The sequence below is a fragment of the Pteropus alecto genome, unplaced genomic scaffold (genome assembly GCF_000325575.1).
Source record: "Pteropus alecto unplaced genomic scaffold, ASM32557v1 scaffold21, whole genome shotgun sequence".
Taxonomy (NCBI): Eukaryota; Metazoa; Chordata; class Mammalia; order Chiroptera; family Pteropodidae; genus Pteropus; species Pteropus alecto.
The window spans coordinates 18,682,367-18,703,391 of record NW_006436282.1 but is presented as its reverse complement, the minus strand read 5'-3'; the positions used below and the strand labels follow the sequence as shown (position 1 = coordinate 18,703,391).

The 21,025-nt window shown below is 38.0% G+C and overlaps 3 protein-coding genes, 1 long non-coding RNA gene and 2 pseudogenes across 7 annotated transcripts in view; 3 read left to right on the top strand and 3 right to left on the bottom strand.

Moving 5' to 3' along the window:
* CBX3 (chromobox 3) overlaps window positions 1-208 on the bottom strand; it is a 10,883-nt gene extending 10,675 nt beyond the window's left edge. Inside the window, exon 1 of one of the 2 annotated variants that reach the window (XM_025046900.1) lies at window positions 70-208. The gene's annotated coding sequence lies outside the window, so the exon portion shown is untranslated. The remainder of the gene's footprint in view (window positions 1-69) is intronic. The other variant, XM_025046898.1, reaches the window with a different exon arrangement.
* A 671-nt stretch (window positions 209-879) lies between these two features.
* Window positions 880-11,032, top strand: HNRNPA2B1 (heterogeneous nuclear ribonucleoprotein A2/B1). 3 transcript variants are annotated; one of them, XM_006912007.3, is made up of 12 exons: window positions 880-1,097; window positions 3,959-3,994; window positions 4,092-4,202; window positions 4,386-4,532; window positions 4,843-5,053; window positions 5,197-5,298; window positions 5,371-5,451; window positions 6,133-6,195; window positions 7,463-7,582; window positions 7,827-7,949; window positions 8,602-8,684; window positions 8,840-11,032. In XM_006912007.3, exons 1-11 carry the CDS (start codon window positions 1,092-1,094, stop codon window positions 8,661-8,663), a joined length of 1,062 nt encoding a protein of 353 aa, XP_006912069.1. In that variant the 5' UTR covers window positions 880-1,091; the 3' UTR covers window positions 8,664-8,684; window positions 8,840-11,032. The 3 variants fall into 3 exon arrangements, with proteins under 3 accessions (XP_006912069.1, XP_006912071.1, XP_006912072.1); XM_006912009.3 differs by lacking the exon at window positions 3,959-3,994; XM_006912010.3 differs by lacking the exon at window positions 7,463-7,582 and having other exon boundaries at window positions 912-1,097; window positions 8,840-9,328.
* Window positions 9,606-11,235, top strand: LOC107195697. The gene is made up of 3 exons (XR_001516904.2): window positions 9,606-9,745; window positions 10,033-10,168; window positions 10,714-11,235. It is a non-coding gene; the product is annotated as an uncharacterized LOC107195697 (long non-coding RNA).
* A 1,952-nt stretch (window positions 11,236-13,187) lies between these two features.
* LOC112479931 lies at window positions 13,188-13,303 on the bottom strand (annotated as a pseudogene).
* Window positions 13,304-14,051: 748 nt separating this feature from the next.
* The window catches only part of NFE2L3 (nuclear factor, erythroid 2 like 3), a gene marked incomplete at its 5' end in the record, with an annotated part of 27,130 nt that continues 20,156 nt past the window's right edge, over window positions 14,052-21,025 (bottom strand). Inside the window, 2 exons of the mRNA XM_015589409.2 lie at window positions 14,052-16,524; window positions 17,261-17,344. Coding sequence (XP_015444895.1) covers window positions 15,274-16,524; window positions 17,261-17,344 — 1,335 coding nt within the window. The remainder of the gene's footprint in view (window positions 16,525-17,260; window positions 17,345-21,025) is intronic.
* On the top strand, window positions 20,361-20,478 carry LOC112479921 (annotated as a pseudogene).

Sequence of the window (21,025 nt, the reverse complement as noted above, 5' to 3'; positions counted from 1 at the left end):
GGTCGCGCTGTGCCCGCCGGGAGCCCGAGTCTGGACCCGGGGGGAGGGGGCGGCGACAGTAGCACTCACCGTTCGCGGGGTGGCGCCTGGTGGTCCCCGGAGGGGAGGGAGAGGGAAGGAGGGGTGAGGACGGTGACCAGAGTCTTCCCGCTGGAGGCGTTTCTGCTTTGCAGCAGCCGCGCTGGCGCCAAAATCGGGCTCCGCCCACCTCCTCGCTTCTGGGGGTGGGTGCCTCCAAACGTTGGCGGGGGCGGGGGGTGTGTGTGAAGTAAAACTTAGCTGGGGAAGAATCGAGAAATAAGAACGAGTTCCTCTTTAGGCCCATTCTCTCCAGAAACCTTTCCTGAGCCGGAGGGAAAGATGTTGGTCAGAGTTAGGTCGGCGGAGCGTGAAGTGTAATTTGACTAGAAATTGCTTCGGGTGTTCCCGGAAGGGGCCGAGACTGTGTTCAGCGCGGGGGGGAAAGGGGTGAGGGGGAAAAATTCGGGGTAAGTACACAGATTTTGATAGCAGGAGAACTTGAGGTCGGGGGGATTATCAAAGGCAAAACTGCCGGGACCACCTCCTGAGCAGAGGGGGCTGGACTTCTGAGCCGTGGATTAAGCTCCACCTCACAGCATTAATTTCAAACTGCGCGACCGTTTCTTACCTGCCCTGCGCTAAGGCGGGGGCTGGACTCAATTCCAAGAGAGGGGAATACGCGGGACTCGAGCCTTACGCAATTCACGGATGCTATTTACGCAAGTGACGTCAAGCACTAACCCTATCAATATGGGAGGGAGGAGTACGTACTTGGCGTAGGGAGGGCGTAGAGCGTTCCCGCCATTGGCGGCGGTTAGGGCGTTTACGCAACGGCCTGACGTAAAGACGCGTTAGTTGGGGGGAAGGTTCTAGAAAAGCGGCAGCAGCGGCTCTAGCGGCAGTAGCAGCAGCGCCGGCTTGCTGTGCGGAGGTTCTCCTAGCGGTGTTGTTTCTCCAGCGGCGGCAGTTCTCACTACAGCGCCAGGACGAGTCCGGTTCGTGTTCGACCGCGGAGATCTCTCTCATCTCGCTCGGCTGCGGGAAATCGGGCTGAAGCGACTGAGTCCGCGATGGAGGTAACGGGTTTGAAATCAATGAGTTATTGGAGAGGGCATGGCGAGGCCGTTGGCGCCTCAGTGGAAGTCGGCCACCCGCCTCGTGGGAGAGCGGCAATGAAATTAGGCCAATGAAATTAGAAGCGGTCGGTCTCGGGGGATTTTTTGAAGAGGGCCCGGGTCGTCAGCGGAGGCCTGTTCATACAGCAGCTTCTCCACCCTGAGCCTCCCGGCGCCATTTCCCTTTGCTGGGGGTGGGGGATGGGGATCTTCCACATGGCGGCTGCTGCCCCGCTTGAGTGAAAGTGGGGCGCGGAGGCGGGAATTCCTATTTTCTTTTTAAAGCCGGCTGGTTTGGGGGCCCCCGCGTCCCCGCGTGTGAGCGTTTCGGCGGGCTTCGGGTCCCCGGGAGCGAGGCTGCGGAGCTTCCCCTCCCCCTCTCCAGGGAACCGGATTTGGCGGCCGCCATTTTCATTACTCTCCTTCCTCGCCGCGTTTTTCTTTTAACTGACTGAAACCTGCTAGTTTGACTTCTCTATCAAAGAGTAGAAGTGGTTAGCTTTCTTTTTTTCTTCTTGGGCTGATTTCATGCTGTTTTGAGGAGGATTCCGAGTGGTTTATGAGCTTGGATCTTTAAAAGCCCTGCGCACCTCATGAGCGGCGCTCTCCTTCCCCCTCGATGAAATGGCGCCATTGCGTTCAGAAGCCACAGCGAAGAGCGGGCGGGCGGGGGGGAGGGGAGGGACGACGACATGCTTGGTTCGCCTGGCTTTAGAGGCGGTAAAGCGACCTCTAGGGTCTGGGGGCAGTTTTAAGGCGAGCCAGAGTACAAAGAAAATATTTTATTTTCCAACCCTTGTTTTTTTGTGTAACGGTTTTTTTTACCTGGGTCTGCGGTGACTAAAAAGGCAGTTGTCTCGCAGTAAAGTTTAGAAATAAAAAATCAAAATTTGGAGCTATCAAACTAGTTATGACCATGTGGGTGGCAGTGGGGAAGGAGGTTATGGGAGTATTCGTTTCAGAATTCTTTATTTTTTTGAAGGTTTCTTTTTTTGTAGAGTTTTTTTCGTATCTTAAGTAATCTTAATGGAAATTTTAATTTTACTGGTAAAGGCCGCGCGGAATGATTGGGTAGAAATTGAAGCAAGTGAAATAAAAATAACTTTATCCTTAGACTTGTTTGAAACGGCTGTCCTTCACTGCGTGTTTTGTTATATACAACATTGCTTTGGAGTGGGCCTCAGTGTATTTGACTTGCTGTTCTCATTTATGTCTATAATCATGGTTGATCATTACGTTGATAAGAATAAGGGCTCAAGCGAAGGGGGTCTACCTGGGTATTTTCTTTGACCGTTAAAGCACGCTTATAAAATAACTTTGTAATCGATAGTGGACATCGGGTAAGTTTGGAGATGAGGTAAGTAATGAGTTTTTGCCTTTTGTTAGTGACTTGGTAGAAACTGTTGTAGTTGTACTTTCTAAAATCTTTCATTTGGGTTTTAAAAGACTATTTACCAACTATACAGCATGAAGAAGCAGTCCCAATACCAATATGCCAAGTAATAACCATTTTGTTAGATTGTTATCAGGAGCAAGTTTGATAATTTGTTAACCTAAATTTTTTCAGATTCCTGAAAACAGTTAATCATGCAAAAAGTCTCTGAACTGCTTTTTACCTCTTTTATAAGGTCGAACATATCGTGATTGGGAGGACAAACCTTAGAATGGGTTGAGAGCTGTAATGCTATTTGCTGGGAATAAAATTTTGTGTGTATCAAAAATTACACTTAATCTTTTAATTTGTATTATACATTTATAGCAGTTGGTTCTGGACTTTAGACCTATTTTTGTTTCTGAATATTTTTAATTTTTAACCTAGTCTTCTGAAAACCAAGTATAATGACCAATCCTTTAACTTGACAGCTCCAAATACAGGACTGGTAGTGAGCATATTAATGCAGCATATTTGCTCGTTGGTTTATTAGGGATTAAAAGATTTCGGCCCAGGCTTGTTCCTTTTTCCTTGTAAAATTAGACACTTATGCTGTATAGTTTTGCGGGACGGCCATTAAGTTCAATACATTTGAGCATTTTTTTCTATTTAACGAATTGGTGAAATGTAAATGTAGTCAGTGGTCATTTAAACATTTTTTATGGTTTTTGAAAAGTGAGATGATTACAGTGAGTGTATTTTACTGGTTTCATGGTTGTTACCCCCAATCAGTTTATGTATTGTTGACCTAAATATCAAAATCGAGAATGCCCACAAAAAACATTAAGACTTTTTAAAAGATTTAGATAAGCTTTAGTTGGTCATAGAAATGAGTCGGTCTGGGTCAGAATGGAGGCAAAATTTAAAGACTATTGATACATATGTTGACTGAATTTTTACTCGTTGTGAGTAGCGTTTTGGTATATGGGGGGAGAACATTCCTTACCTAGGTGTTGATTGCGATATACTAGAACCTCCACCAGAGGGAGCAATGAAGGGAAAGAAATCTGTCACTTTTCAGAAACTGGACTGTAAAACTAAGGATTATAAGTAATTTATAATGTAAAAATTTACCAGCAATTTATATATTAAAAGTATTTAAACTGGATATTTAAAAGTTAACTTTTCTGTTCTAGGATATAGAATTGAATGCAAATTCTGATAATCCTTTAAACCTTCAGTGACCAGGGAATAGATTTGCTTTCTCTTTAGAAAGCTTTTTAAATTAAGAAGTATTAAATTTATTTGAAATGTCAAGTAGGTTTAGAATCAAGTATTGATGACTTTGAAACGTGTGTAGTTCATCTGAGGCAATTTTTTGGTGTAACACAACTAATATACAGTTTAACATATGGTTTAAATTTGATGTAAGTTTTTTTCTTCCCTCCAGAAAACTTTAGAAACTGTTCCTTTGGAGAGGAAAAAGGTACTCTGCCAGCAGGTCACCTTATATTTAAGAATTTAATTTCCTGCATACAAAGAGAAAATGTAAATAAAAATTGAAATGGTGTTTTCCTTTGCAGAGAGAAAAGGAACAGTTTCGTAAACTCTTTATTGGTGGCTTGAGCTTTGAAACCACAGAAGAAAGTTTGAGGAACTACTACGAGCAATGGGGGAAACTTACAGACTGTGTGGTATGTTAAATATAAAAATGTCTACAGATAATATTCTTTCAAGTGATGGTCTTTGTTTAAAACCTTGTGACTCCTGGAGAAAATCACTTTAAAATTCATGTTCATTGTAAATGCTATTCATGTTCTTAGTTCAAAGTGCAAGTAATTAGATTAAATGCTAAAGTTTCCCCTTTGATTTTAAAGGTAATGAGAGATCCTGCAAGCAAAAGATCGAGAGGATTTGGTTTTGTAACTTTTTCATCCATGGCTGAGGTCGATGCTGCCATGGCTGCAAGACCTCATTCGATTGATGGGAGAGTGGTTGAGCCAAAACGTGCTGTTGCAAGAGAGGTGAGCATAATATAACTTTGTATAATAAACGAAAATTTTTTTTGTTCCATCAAAGATTAGCGTGTAATTTTTGAAAGAACTTACTTAGTTCTTTCTAACGTGAGGTTTTTTCCTTACAAAGCTATGGTGGGTTTCTGTAGTTTTTCCTAGACTAATTTATTGTTCGAAAGACTGGGTTCTTACTTATAAGCTATTGTTTCACCTGGTATTTTATTGTATAGAAGCCATTTATGGTATATAGAAATAGTGTGCTTTCGATCATTTGTGGTTTTTTCTGTTGGGATAACTTTTCTCCCTCCCACTGCTACAGGAATCTGGAAAGCCAGGGGCTCATGTAACTGTGAAGAAGCTGTTTGTTGGTGGGATTAAAGAAGATACTGAGGAACATCATTTTAAAGATTACTTTGAGGAATATGGAAAAATTGATACCATTGAGATTATTACTGATAGGCAGTCTGGAAAGAAAAGAGGCTTTGGATTTGTTACTTTTGATGACCATGATCCTGTGGATAAGATTGTGTGTAAGTGTCTAAGCACGGGGTGTGTGGCTCTTTCTTAGATTAACATTTAAGTATGTTTACACTTGTAATTTTATTAAAAGGTAAACTTTGTAAGTTATAATTTAGAATACTGCTTTAATGAAGTCTGAACTTTTTCATTACAGTGCAGAAATACCATACCATCAATGGTCACAATGCAGAAGTAAGAAAGGCTTTGTCTAGACAAGAGATGCAGGAAGTTCAAAGTTCTAGAAGTGGAAGAGGAGGTAACTTTCATTTTATTTATTCTTAAAATTTATTTGTGTAAGTGTTTTATATTAACAGGGCATTTATTTTAGGCAACTTCGGTTTTGGAGATTCTCGTGGTGGCGGTGGAAATTTTGGACCAGGACCAGGAAGTAACTTTAGAGGAGGATCTGGTGAGTTCAGAGTTCAAGTTCTGAATGTTAGAACTGTGAATGTTCTTTGATTAAAAGCTGTGATTCATATTTAATTAGAATTAGGAACTCCAACCTAATTTTAAGAAGTTATTCGTAAGACTTTAGGTTATATTCTGATGGGTTATTTTGATTTGGTTAGGCAAGAGGTAATAGTTAAAAACAACCAATAATTAAGCAAGGACAATCACTTGGAGATATTCTTTTATGTTTTCTCTTTTTCAAAAAGTTAGTCAGGTTGCAACCACTTAAACTGTGAAGTACTGAATAATGAATGAACCCAGATGCCTTACTTATGACTTTAAAAGGTCTAAGTCTTAAATTTTTTAAGTTTCAGTTGATATTTGAAGTAATAAGGTGCCAACTGATGAACTTGGGCCGCTATTCGTTATTCATGTGTTTCATATGTGCAGATAAATGCAGTCTTTTAAATTGAGGCTTGCCAAGTCTAAATCCCCAAGTTAGGCCAGCTATGTTAATAGATTTAATTACACACTAGTGTGTGTTTATCTATGAGAATAAAGTAACACCAGTGTCAGCATAAAGGGAGATGGTGCCTAATAATCATCTATAGATACTAATAGAGAATGTGGTGGAAAGGAAGATTAATGGAATAGGGTGAACAGTGTATAATCATAATCTTATTTTTCTTGTTCCTAACAGATGGCTATGGAAGTGGTCGTGGATTTGGGGATGGCTATAATGGGTATGGAGGAGGACCTGGAGGTCAGTTTCTACAGTTGGTTTACATGACTTAAAAGATTTAATCATTTGTATGTTTGTCCAATTTAACGTTTACGTGAATTTTTTCTTAGCATTTTACATTTTACTCTTTGTAAAGAGCTAAGGTGGTGATAATATAGTTACTTGGTTTTTATCATTCACAGCTTTTATATAGCTTAGGAAGGAGAATATTTGTAGGTGTTCAGTATAGTTCGTAAAATCTTTGGTTGGATTTTAAATGAGAATTTAAAGATGCCATTGTAGTATCCTCTTTTTCAATCCTAAGAATTGGACATAAATATGTTAAAATTTTATTGTATCTTCCTGGAAAAGTTTGGAACACTGGATATGACTATGGTCAATATGTAAGGGGCATATATGTAAGAACAATTGTGTTGTCTTAGTCTTTAACAAGATGGATGTGTTTCCCAGAATAACTTCCCAAGAGTCACCAAAGGAACTTTCTCAAAATACGCAAGGGTGCTTTTCTGGATTTAGCTAAGGTTGAGAGAGCCACTGTTATATATACCTAGTGGTATATTTAGGTATGTGTTTTATTAGAATAAAGAAAAGGTTGATGTCTGCTGATAATTGTCAGACATTTAAAACTGAGCTAGCAATAGACCTAATTTTGCCACTCATTAAGCATAACTAAGGTACTTGTACATCTCACTTCCCAGTTTTGCTCTGAAATTCGAATATTTATTTTGTTTTATGAGAAAGATTAGTTCTTATAATGTGAGATTAACTACCAATATAAGTTTTTGAATTATCTGTAAGTTTGTTAATTTCAGGTCTCCCCCTCCCCATTTCTACTCAGGAGAAGGGTAGTAAGTATATTATTTAAGAGACATAATTTACAGGGAAACAGGAGCTGGGAATTTTAATCTTCTGGACCAGTAAGGAGGATATGGTGGTTCTACTTTGTTGCATTATCTTATACCTTATTCGCCCTCACACTCTTAACAAAACATAAATAGTATTTTCAGGATGCCATCAAGGGAACTCTTAATATCTTAAGTTTTAGAGTAGAGCTGTGACATTATGGGTATTTCTATAAAGGTTTTACCAGTTGGTTGTGGGTAGGTATTCCCCACCCCTAAATGTTTGAGGGATATTCTGTTCTGCCCTTGAGGCTATTAGAGATTTCATAGAACAAATATTTTACTTGTAAAAAATGTGTTTTGGAAAGCTGGAATTGGGTGTAATAAGACAGTTCAAATGGCATTGAAAATATTAAGTAATTACTTAAAGGCTTATTTTATAATAGGTGGCAATTTTGGAGGTAGCCCTGGTTATGGAGGAGGAAGAGGAGGATATGGTGGTGGAGGACCTGGATATGGCAACCAGGGTGGGGGCTACGGAGGTGGTTATGACAACTATGGAGGAGGTAATAAATTCACCTGCAACCTTTATGTGGGAATTTGGAGTGGAATTAATGACTTTTAACAAATTTTTTTCATTTCAATGTCAGTAGTTGCCTTAATCATAGAATTGTAGATAGGCGTTTTGCATTTATTCTCATTTGTTTTTGTGGGAAATTTGTCCTAAATATTTAGCATGTATCTCTGGTTTAATGTTTGATTATTCTGAGGTTTGTTATGCAAAACGCATATTTCAATTTTTTTTTACAGGAAATTATGGAAGTGGAAATTATAATGATTTTGGAAATTACAACCAGCAACCTTCTAACTATGGGCCAATGAAGAGTGGAAATTTTGGTGGTAGCAGGAACATGGGAGGACCATATGGTGGAGGTAATTGGTTAGATTTCTCAATTTTGTGTAATTGAAAGAGAAAAGGATTAGTCAATTTGAAATGGAAGAGAACGTGCTGGTTGTTTGATAATATTTCCATCATATATAGGGTTACTGAAAAAGTTTTTGTCAAAATATTTCAATTATAATTCAGCTTTTGAGTGCTTGGTGTGATGGATGGTGGGATAGCGTGGTGTAAAACAGGAGTTGGGAAAGCAGTTTAGGTATTTCACATGGGGAGGTCTTTTTTTCCGGCTATTTAAGAGTCAGTTGCTGAGCGCATTGCAAAGTGGTGTATAAACTTGAGTTGCCTTTGAAAGTTAATTTAGTTAAATAATCTTCGTTCAAACTATTTTTTATTGAGAAAGTTTTTACTAGGACTAAATAGATTTCTTATGCTTCCAGTTACTGTTTTTAATTCCTTAACTCTGATTCCCCAAAACCCTTTAAAAGAATGGCATTAGGAAAATGTTTTCAAATTTAAAAAAAAATTATCTATGAATCTGGATAGTTTATTTCCCAAGTTAATTAGGGTAATTAGGAATAGTGGGTAGGATCTTAAAGAGTATATGGGTATACAGTATGATCAGCTATAGCATTAGGCTAATCATGAGAAATCAAAGTAAGTTTGCTTTGTCTTTTTACATTTTAGGAAACTATGGTCCTGGAGGAAGTGGAGGAAGTGGGGGTTATGGAGGGAGAAGCCGATATTAAGCTTCTTCCTATTTGCCATGGGTAAGTACTTTTAAGTTTACATTATTATTACCTTGGGGAGACCTAGCGGCCAGGAGTAAAAGCTTTTTAGGATCATGTTATCTTTCCTTAAAATCTGGTTAGATGGATAATTTCATAACCTATTTTTTTTTTACTCTTTACTTCTGTTGAAACAGGCTTCACTGTATAAATAGGAGAGGATGAGAGCCCAGAGGTAACAGAACAGCTTCAGGTTATCGAAATAACAATGTTAAGGAAACTCTTATCTCAGTCATGCATAAGTATGCAGTGATATGGCAGAAGACACCAGAGCAGATGCAGAGAGCCATTTTGTGAATGGATTGGATTATTTAATAACATTACCTTACTGTGGAGGAAGGATTGTAAAAAATGCCTTTGAGACAGTTTCTTAGCTTTTTAATTGTTGTTTCTTTCTAGTGGTCTTTGTAAGAGTGTAGAAGCATTCCTTCTTTGATAATGTTAAATTTGTAAGTTTCAGGTGACATGTGAAACCTTTTTTAAGATTTTTCTCAAAGTTTTGAAAAGCTATTAGCCAGGATCATGGTGTAATAAGACATAACGTTTTCCTTTAAAAATTTAAGTGCGTGTGTAGAGTTAAGAAGCTGTTGTACATTTATGATTTAATAAAATAATTCTAAAGGAAATTGTGTAATTATAGACTTTTTATTTTAAATAAGTTAAGGAGTGGGTAGTATAATTAAGGTCCATTGCAAAGCTGTTATATTTGTGTAAGATAAATGCTGGTCAGATGTAAGTGTGTTGTCTGCAATTCATCAGGATTAAATTATCTAGATAACTTAAGGGATATCTCTGCAAGGAGAAACACCTTTTTAGATCTTTTAGATGCTGCTTCTTCAATGCAAGGAAAGGAAATAACCCCAGCGAGGTACTCTTCAGGGATACAGGTCTAGTACAAGAAAACTTGACGGCTACTAAGTTCAGCCAGTCTTAAAAAACTGTGCTGTTTCTACAAAGCTTTAACTACAGTAGTTTATAAGGATGCCAACGAAAGCTGAGGGTGTAGAGCAAAATAGTTCTAAGCTTCAGTTAAACTTCTTTAGGTAAGATCTCATTTACTTTTTCTTTCTTAATTTTCCTCCCCAAAAGATAAAACTAATACTCTTCAATGGTCTTCCAGTATAGTGGTTCTTATGTAGTTTAACATAGCTGTAAAATTGAGTTTAACAATTTATAAACTCAAGAGAATAATTTTATACACCCTTGTTTTCCAATCTGTCATTTAAATTATTTTGGTTGTTTTTTCCCTTTTTCCTTCTTTCCCACCCCCTCCCCCTCTATGAAGATTCAGGTGCTTAACATATCATTTTTTTCCCTGCTGGAATTTTAGCATTGATATGAACCGTGGACAAGTATATTCTGCTGCCATAAAGACTGTAAAGTGCTTCATTTCAACAGCTGAGGCAAGCCAAGTGATCATTAATAAAGCTTTTCTTGGTTCCTTCAGTGGTGTTGGTAGTAAAATGGTAGGTAAAAGTTAGGCTGCAAGTTCAATAAATCATGAAATTTCCCATCGTTACACTCTTGTGTATTCACATTTCTTGGTTCAAGCATTTTGAAGTGAACTGGGGGTTTTATTAATAACGACATTTTGTTCTTTGATATGGTTTTAGCTTTACATGATTATCAGGATCAGGCTAAGGAGAAGGTAGGGAAAAATGGTTGAATATATTTTCAGACAGGCTTATACTTCCGAATAAAGTGTCAGTCTACATTATGAATTCTCTTATGTATATATATTCAGTATTAAATACATGGGTATACATGTGGTAATTCCTTCCCAGTTCCCTACCTTATAGGAGAGATTTAGGTTGGCTGCTGAAATTCATTTCTTAATATCATCAGTTTGATTGCCGGGCTTTATTGCCTTTTCAGGAATGTGATAATCAGGGCATATTCTACTGTATACACCAGTGAGTCTTCTTTGATCCTAAGACCACCACTGAAGTTATTTAGGATTTTTGGACAAACATGATAAACTTCTTCAGATACTTTTTTTTTCCTTTGGCAGGAAGGTGTCTTGCTGCAGGTAACTAATGAAGAAGTGGTCAACCACAGAGTCTTCAAGAAATAAGAAATTCTGTACCATCTGAAAATAGTTCTTGGTGCCTTCATTTAAAAAGCACTCTTTAAGATTAAAGGGAAACGTTTTCTGATAAAAAAAAAAGTCATTTAGTACAGGTTCTTGATATAAAACAATTACAAGTATTGTTTGTGAAAGTTACATCATCAGATAAATGTATCATGTTTTAAATTAGGTTTTGTGAGTAGACAGATCAAAATTCTATTTTAAATACTAAGTTTATAAAATAAATACTTTTGTATCCAAATACTTGGTGTAATGTTTACACATAAAATGTGTGAATCTTGTACTACAAACATTCAGTTGTCTAAAGGATTGCCATCCCCTAGATATATAAAGCAGTTTCACAAAGCTGTGCATATTGCCATTTTCCAATTTTGAGAGATGAGAAAAGCATTGTGGACATTATTGGCAGTCCCTAATAAAAAATGCCATTCTTTATACACTGTATATTCAGCGTTTGAATACTGCTATAGTTTTCTGGCTTTACATTCTATGTTGAATATTGCTGGTGGCGTGTTTAAACATTAATGGATTGTAACCAGCTAAGTGGTCCAAATTAAGTGGGTATGCAAACGCACGAGATAACCTGTCATTCTAGTTTCTCAGTGGTCAATTCTCTTGTATTATACACTGCGTGTCTGGCTTTTTAAAGGGTTAAGTATGATGGATAAAATTTAACGGTGACTTACTTGGCCATTTACCTGAAATAATGAAAACATGAACAACATGATATAGTAAAGGTTGATTTGTTTTACCTACAATTTCTTTTGGTTTTGATATGAGGTATGTCACAGGTAAGTCAAACTAATGGCTAACAGAAGATGAGCTAATAGCTGTATCCATCTAACGCATGTGAGACTACTGGCTTCAAAAAGTACCTAGCTCTACAAATAAAATTAACTTTGAACAAGGTAAATCAACATGGTAAAATCTGAAAGTATGTCATTCTTACACAGCCCAAGTAGGGAAAATTTTCATCTGGTAATGGTGAAACATATTACCTGTGTATTGCTGTTGATTTTCATCTTGAGGTTTAAGGTACTTTTTGTATGACCCTACACTGTTATAAAAGGAATAACTTTGAATACAGGACGCTTCTTATGTTTTCATCTCAAGCTTTACCCTTATTGCTGTGTAACACATTATCAGCAGTTTTAGACCAACAGTAAATTTGCGCCCTCAGTATTTGTGGTTCAAGTTTAAAGCAGTTTAGCTGTGTAATTCTGGCTGAAGCTCAGGATAGATGGCAGGTAACTTGACCACGACTGGAAAATTTACATCCAAAATGGTAGCTGACAGGGTTGGCAAGTTCATTTTGGCTATTTCCATACCCTATAGGTGATCTATCCAAGAAGCCCCCAAATATGGCTTGTTTGGAAGTCACACTATATGGGGTGATGTTGTATGATGACCAAGAGGCAAGCATCGTTGGGGGCTGGTTCTCACATTTTTTCTTACGAAAACTTGATTTATTGCCATGTAAGGTTTTCAGTAACCCAGTGTGGTGTAAATACGTTAGGTTGGCCTGTAAAGGTGATCCTAACAATTTTGTACTAAATGTTTCAATTATCGAGCTAATTTTAGTAATTAGGGAGACTTTAACCGTGCCTCACTTGGTTCAAAAATGGGCAATGACTTCGGAAGATAAACACTAATCTCGGAATACCTAAAAAAAATGACATTCCTAATTTAATGTTGCCAGATAGTTGATAAACCTCATAAAATACTGTCACCACTATTTAGTACTTGTGTTTAATAGCTTTTTGCTAAATAGTTAAACTGGTGTGGTAAGTGGATTAACCAAGAAAGCAAAAGGATGATTCAGCCATATAAAGATGGGTATATCTGCTACCATGAACACAGGCTGACATTTTTTGTTGGGAAGGTTTGCTTCAATCCGGAAATCGGGCTACTATAGGTCGGTGCTGAACTGGATTTGGCTTTGAAAGAACCACATGTTTAGCCTGTCAGAGATCCTGGGCCATATCTTTTTCAACACATTTTACATTGGAGTAAGTTAAGGAATAATTTCCTATAGTTAACAGGAAGTTAATAGTCATGTTGAGAAAAATTATAAATGGAATTTTAGGTTTGGGCCAGTCCACTGGGAAATTCAGAAGAGGAAAAGGTGCCTCAGGGAGGCCAAGGACTAACTGCAAATAGCTGTGTAAGAGCAAACGAATCTTAATGGTCTAGTTTTTAATGGTCCCTTTGTTTTTAGACTTTGTTCCAAATACTTGGGAATACATTTCGTTATGTGGTTACTTTTCCCATAAACCATGTGCTGATTTCTCAGCTCATCTTAATTGCTTATTCATGTTTATAGGGGTTTTTTTGGCGAGGCAACCCTTGGTTGACCTCTCAGATTGCAAGGACCTTGTCAGTTTACAGTCCCTTTACACCTACAGCACGTGGTCTTAGGTGGTCTCCCATCCAAGTGCTGACCAGGCCCAGACCTGCTTAGCTTCCGGGATCAGATGGGATCGGGCTTGTTCAGGGTGGCATGGCTGTAGGTTCTATGTTCAGATTAATTGAAGTCTGGTTTAACTATTAAGGAATGGGCCAGATAAATGAAAAGCTTGGTTCAGCAAATGGTAAAATATATACAGCTTCAATCAGAGCTTGGCCTCTGAAAATTACTAAAACCTGCAGATGAACAGACCAGATTTCTTACCTAGATTCCAGGATAACCTGCATGTTAAGACTGAGCTAGTAAAACAGTTTAGTCAGCCTTTGTGTATGTTTCTTAAGAGTCCAGACTCAAACCTTGAGATTTCCATCGCTAAGATTGAATTATCAGTGACAGAGTAGGCAGCTTAAATTTGACCCATTCTGAATCCAGTTTCATTTTTGTTAGGAAACTATAGGTTTGACTCATTGGTCTTTGGTTACGGTGCACCAAACACCTTCCAGGCCTAAACTGTTCATTTGTGAACTTCAGTCCCAGCTCTCCAGGTACTTCTTTCCCCTTGTCAGTTTGATGATTGCATTTCATTGCGGTCTTTATTTTCAAGGGTTTGTGGAGCTGACAAGTAGGCAGTCAATAATTGAGCAAGGCTACTAGCAGTTTTGAATCCTACAAGTAAATCGATACTTTATGTTGTACACTTGAAGTAATTTGTGGTAAGGTGCCTCAGAGTTGTAATCTACCAAAAGTTAAGATATTCAACAGATGTAAATGATCATTGCACAAAACCGGTCAGAGTGTATCTAGAAGCACTTGGTGGCAAAATTTGTAGCTTGAAAGAAATGCCAGGGCCCAATTTAAAATGGAGGAAAAGGTTTATTATAAAAATCCACTCAAAATGCTGCATTTCGGTAACCCAAGATACTTTGACTTGTGATTTCTACATTGTTAAGCAAATAATTCTTAGGGAAGAAATAACACTCAATTTGAAATTATTCATGTTAACTCATTTTCATCTCAGTGCCATTTCCAGGATTTTTAAAGTTCATTTTCAAATCCACTTGTTTCTTACCATACAGTTTCATATGATTTCAGGATTTCCGGTCCTTTGGTTATAGAGTCTATGCTTATCTAGTGAAATTACTGTTGGTTTGTGTTCTTGTACGGCTTGTAATGTTTTCACATTAAGCTGCATGAGGGTTTTTGGTGAGACGAGAGTTACGGATGTGAGGCCATCCTTACAGGCTGGCTTTATGTGGCCATGAGTTCTATTTCCCTGTGCACAGGTAGCTCTTCTCCAAAACCTGTGATTATAGGTCTTTGTTCTCAGCCATTAAAGCCTAATACACTCTTAATATTTTAAAGCTTCATTCTTTTGTTTTTGGCACCTTAGTTTAGAGCTCGGCCATTTAGTGTATTTCATATAGTATTAAGTTGAATCCAAAGGGGGGTTTTCCTTACCAGTCTAACATACTGTGTTGACTCCAATTCGGTTTGATCGAACATGCTATCAGCTGTATTCCTGAATGGTATTTTGGAGGGAAAATATCCAAGGTAGATTATTTTAACTTATAAGTTCAAATATAAAATTTATTTTCACAGAAGCTATAACTTAAGTATTCATAAAAATTAAAATAGCTTTTAAAAATTCACTATATGTATACTCAGTGCTAACAAACTAAATGAGATTAAGGCTACTTTAGATTGAAATACACATTTTAACATAATTACATCCGTCATTTGCTCTTGAAGTAACCATCTTATAAAAAAAAAATGGCAACCACAGTGGATAGTTAGACCAAGTTTTTCATGTCATCCTAGTCTTTATACATATTTATGACTTGTGCATATAATGCAGGATTTAATAAAAAGTGGCTTTCCCCAGATTTTCCACAAGTCTGATCTTGAAGTCTAAAACTTCTGTTCATATAAGCTTCAAAATATAGCCTTGACTTAACAGTGATTCAAGTAGTAGTACTTAAAAGGTACATATAATACTTAGGAGCTAACGGTGAAACAGTTTCATTGGTCTGTGATCCATCTGAACGTGACTATATACATATTAATGGGCCCCATCTTCAATTTCTTCTCTCCCTTTTTCCTTTTTGGTTTTCCTTTTTGTGGCCTGAGGTCACCAGTTCCTTGGGTATAATCAAAACACTTCCGTCATGGTTGCATTGAACAGCATATTGGTTTGGGTTGACTGGCCTACCTTCTTCATCTCTCAATCTACTAAAAATGTCATGATAAAGGTAATGCAGTTTCTGTTTCATTATGTTAATAGCTTTGTTACACTGGACTCGCTCTCTCTTGAGGGTTTCTTTCTTTGCTTTTAAGTTACATACATCATCTTCTAGGTTTAAAATTATGTCTAGTTTGCGCTTACGACAGTTCTGAGCAGCAACTTTATTCTTTCCTCTTCGTCTAATATCACGGATGAGTGACACTTGTAAGTCTGTCAGGTAGTACTTGCTTAGCATGCTATTGAAAGAATCAACAGGCATGCGGACAATTTCATCTACAGTAAAAGGGATGTGCAGAGCTTTAGCACGGCGTTCATCACGGCTTAAGTTTCTGTCTGTCTCATTGAAGCACCTACTCCTTATTTTCTGTGACTTCCCAGGCCATGAAAAAGATTCAGAAGTGGATTCTAGTGCACCTGGCTGTAAGTGGTAAGTGTGGTTATGGAGTATATGTTGAAATGCAAGGTCTCCATGAAAACCAGAGTCACTCCTGTGATCCACATGACAAAGCTTACTGGGCTCTGGGTAGTAGCCTCCTACAGCCCCTTCTAAGGCATGATGGGAAAGAGATTCAAGGTCATTGCTAGAACCAATAGCACCTTCACACACAGAGGAATTAGACTTGGTGACAGAAGTGCTATTCTGGCTTGAATTTAAGGAAAGCCCAGAATCAGAATCTGATTCTTCAAAAAGGTGAGAAAGTTCCATTGGATCAAAACCTTCAGTGGCCAAAGACATTAAGTTTATCTCATCAAATATGTTTATATCAAGGCCATATAGAAGGTCTTGGCTTGTTAGATTCCTCATCTGATGGTCAACAACTGGAAGAAATCCTGTCAGATTAGTTCCAGGAAGGGTCTGTTCAGGATTGGTATGAGAATTAAACTGCAGAAATGGTTCCTGTGGCTGTGAAGTCCTTGCTACTGGATCTCTTCTAAGTGTATTGTCAGGACACAACAATATGGCCTCATGGAGATTCACATCATGACTTATAGCCTGGCTAAAATTTACGTTATAATGTGCTGAAGAATTCATGCCCTCATTTATACTTCCCGGAAGAGGAGGAATATCTCCCAGTGAGATGCCCTGAGAAAGAAAGGGAAAACATTTTAATACACATAACCCAGTTTCAATAGCAATTCTAGTACCTTTTCTTTCCTCACTTTTGTCAAGTCCTCCAGAAACAGGGATACGCCTTTGGCTATGAATAGCTTTCCCTAATAAATACAAGCAACGCAACGTGGTGGTGGAAGGAAGCCAAATCAGAATGTGCTCTTGGGGTAAATTTTCCAACACGGCAATTTAGGAAACTTGATTATATTACTAAAAAAGGCTGGTCTTGTTATTAGATCATTCTACCGTTAACTATATTTTACTACTTTATAAGATGCAACTCACTCTAGCTGTTGACAATCCAAATCCATATTGTGGAGGATCATGGATAATAACAGCTGTAGTGAAGTAGTGTATGTGTGTGTGTGTGAGATCTTTTTAAGTAAATCAAGCCAAATAGTATAATGAAGACAAGACACAAATGCTGCCAAAAATGCTATGCCCTAGTTCATGTTTACTGCCATTTGATTCAATATGAATTAAATTTGATTATCCCTCTGTGTTTATTAAATAGAGGAAGAGTGTACACATTTGGCTAATTCTCCAAATTTGAAGTATTCCTATAAAAAGTAATACTAAGTCTGTTTACTAATATGTGATAGCTATTACATAAGTATTTAAACTGTAATCTATGTAAAAAGGTTATATTTATTCAGAAAGGTCAGTGCAGGTATTTTCCTGCAGGAATAAAAGCCAAAGTTCCAGATACCTCTAGTGAATTTTCAGGCTGTGATGAAAGCAACTGAAATAAGTCCTCCAGAGAGAAAGATGTGCCTGTCCCATTTAGATGTCTCTGTAGAAAAACAAAAGGTATGTCATTCATTTAAAAGACTGAAGTGGTTGCTTGGGGCTTTGTTTTATCTTGGAGGGATAACAGGGTCCCCAAGCCAGGTAAAACCCTCTTGCAATTTTTACATCCCTCTTTTAGTAGTCAATATTTTAATGCCCTTCCTTAAATAAGAACTTTCAATTCTTCCCCTATTTCTGCCTTAACCATCTTACTTTTTGGCTAGTATATCGTTAGTTCAGCCTTATTTTGCCCCTCCATAGCCAACCCTTTAAGTCTGCTACAAATTTATGTAATTTTACATTCAAATATGTATTTAGATTTATTAACTTATGCTTCATCTGCCTTCAGGGATTAGTTCCATTTCCTATTGCCATAACTTATTTGATAGTTCTTTTTAGAGAGGCTCCTCAAGCAGTAAATTTTTAATTTTTAAAACCTGGAATTATTTTGCCATCATGTGTAAATGAAAGTTTATCTGGTAAGATTATCAGGTATATGTTTTCCCTCAGTACTTCATGCTATGGCATTTTTTTCACTATTGATGTATTTGCAAGCTGTCATTTTATAGCCAATCTTTTTCTTAGGTAATTTTAAAGATTTTTCTCTTAGTCTTTGTTGTCTTGCCATTTCACTTTGATATGTCTGAGACTTTGCATTTAGCCTGCTTGGGCCTCTGAGTGTTCCTTCAATCTGAGCTGTAAGATCTTTTTAATTTTGGAAATATTTTGCCATAAACTCTTTGAATACCGCTTCTCCTTCACATTTTGTAGTCTCTCTTGGGACTATTAGAAATTAAATTTTCTCATTCTACCACTCAATTTCTTTTATAATTTAATGGTGAGCTCATCTTTGTGGAGAGCTATTAGCATATGAATCCCATATATCAAGGGGTACCAAATAACTATAAGGCAGTTTTGTGTTTTTCTTTGCAAGGGGCACTTTTTATTTCATTTTCTAAACTTTGTTTTCTTGGCTCAGCATTCCTGACGGTAATAGTAGTGTGGATTCAGAGTGTGTATTTGCCTTTGGAGCCCATTTGGGGTTCTGTTTTCTAAAGGATCGCCAGACAACTTCCTTGTTCTGTCTCCTATCTATTGGCTAGGATTGTCCTAGTCCCCATTTCCCAAATCAAAAGCCTTTTTAAACAGGGGACTCAGGTGTCCCATGTATGGGCCAGAGACCTCATTTCCCATCCATCCACTCCCAGTCTCAGTCATGACATCTGGCCTCCTTGGAGCCCTTCAGTTTTGGCACCTGATTACTTTAAATTGTGGGTTTGTGTCCCTCCAGGTTTCTCCTCGTTTATTATATCTGTAGCATTTCCCCTTCTTGCTTTTGAGTTCTGCTGTGTACTTAAAAATATTATCCATTATATTTTATCCAGGATTACTGTTTTTGGTGTGGCATGGGGGTCATTTTTACATATGTTCACATTCCTGACTTGTGCTATGCCATCACTCCCACCTCTGACTTTTTACTTTAGGATTTTTTTTTTTTGAAGATTGACCAGCTGGACAGAAGAGCAGGTGTGTACAAATACTTGGTTTCCTTTTCTGCCAAATGCCTTGGATTGTATGAAGCTAGGTTTTCAAGATAGTTCATTGTAAATACAAAGCTTTCTGGGTCTATTTCTATGGGTACTATTGGATTATGTAAGCTAAACTGGTGGATAAGGTTTCTTGTTCTTTAACTGGCAAATTACACATTCTTAAATGGATAGCGGACTTCTTTGCCAGTTGGATTATTTGAAATGGTTTCCTTATTTCTGAGGAAATTTCAGAAGTGTTCAATTCTTTTAAAAGCCTCAAACTTGACTGTAATTGTGTGAGAATGGATGACATCTGCACAAATCTGGATTCCTGAAAAAATAATCCTTAATGGTGGATAAATAACATTATTTGCAGAAAAGCCTTACTATTAAGAATAAAGAAGAGTATGAGGATAATTCTGCTTAAAATGAATTATGGACTGACCTATCCCTCCAGGCTCTCAAAAGTGTTTCATTAAACCTTTTGCCTGTTCCCTCTTGTTCAGTGCCTCTGGAGTGTGTGGGCTGAGGGGCTAACCCCTACCGACCCAGCCCTGTGCTTGGGTCCACTGGAGACAGGCAGGAGGTGGAGCAGCAGCAGAGTCCCTTAGGGACAGCAGCTTCTGAGTCTCTCATCAATTCCAGCTCTCACTGAGCATTTTTTCCCCCCCAGGTCCCCTTCTGTCCTGATGTTGGTAATGGCTTCATGCTATTGCTAGTCCTTGAGAGTGTCCCTTTTCCTTGGTGTTTCCTTTAAACCTACCCTCACCTGTGTTAACAAAAAAATACCCTCATTCTCTTCAGAATCTCATTGGCCTGTACCATCTGAGGGCCTTAACTGTGGAAAGCATTCTGTTTGAAGTCACTGCAACAGAGTGCTGTCTACCTCACTTAAGAAATTATACAAAATAATTTTTGAGACACAGAACTCGGTTCATCCACTTCTAAATCTAATTCATTTTTTCTGTTTGCTAGGTACAGATCTTGCATGAAAATGGGCAGACAACCCAGCCATTATTACAATAAGTTCGATTTAGATTGCCATGAAGTCAGTTTCTTTAATTCTCCTTCTTAAATCTCAAAATGCGAACACACAGTTCTATTTGGGGTCAAGAATTCATTGCATTTTGAACAGAGATCACTAGGAGTATCCAAAGAATATGGTGGACACAATTAACTTTATAAGACATGTTTTAAAAGATTAAACATTAATATAAACTCAACCTATCTTTAGAATAAAATCTCTTCAGACCTGCTGACCCACATACACTATTTACTCCTCATCAACAGCCAACAGTCTTAAGTCTGGGCCTGCAGTGGGGCTAAAAACAAGTCACTTGTTAAGTAGCAAATTATATCAGTTGTCCTAGTTATCATCCAAAAGAATGGAAATAAATGCCAGTAATTCACTTGATCAGACAACTCATTACTGTTTTATTTCAACAAACTAAGAACGCCTAGTAAGTGACATCTCAGTAAAAGAGTAGATGACTCTATGGCCATGCCACCCTGAACAAGCCCGAGCCCGTCTGATCTCAGAAGCTAAGCAGGGTCGGGCCTGGTTAGTACTTGGATGGGTTAGTACTAGGAAGACCAGGTGCTGTAGGCATAAAAAAAATAAAGGGATTATAAGCTAACAAGGGCCTTGCAATCTGTGAGGTCAACAACAAAAAGAGATGGATATAGTCAGAAGCTCCTATAAGAAATGTTGATTTGAAGTACACAAAAGCGTGTATAAATGCTAACTGAACAAGACAGGCCAGGAACAGAGGTACAAAATGAGCAAGCCTGATACTTAAGGACCAAGGCACAAATGCTTGCTTTGGGCAATGAATGTGTTTCTGGAAAGTTAATCTGGATGAAGATTATATTTTCCCAACTTCATCTACCTCCTCTTCATTAGTATTTAATGAGTACCTACTAAGTATCTAGGAGCGAGTTACTTCAGGTAATTCAAAGAAATAGAAAACACAGTTCTTGCTTTATTGGGAAGCCCAATGAGGGAGTAAAGGCAAAGGCTTACCCAGGAGGAAAATAAACCAATAGCATATATCTAAATATAATGAAGTGACAGGCTGTGATAAAAACATTTCTCCGAGGCACTCAGCAAAGTGGGCTGAAATGTCTTCAAAATACATGTTTTCCATTAGTACTAT

Excerpts from the sequence above, each read along its gene's own strand:
- HNRNPA2B1 (XM_006912007.3), top strand. Across the intron at positions 4,533-4,842 it reads AACGTGCTGTTGCAAGAGAG|GAATCTGGAAAGCCAGGGGC; the intron begins GTGAGCATAATA and ends CCACTGCTACAG. Across the intron at positions 5,452-6,132 it reads TAACTTTAGAGGAGGATCTG|ATGGCTATGGAAGTGGTCGT; the intron begins GTGAGTTCAGAG and ends TGTTCCTAACAG.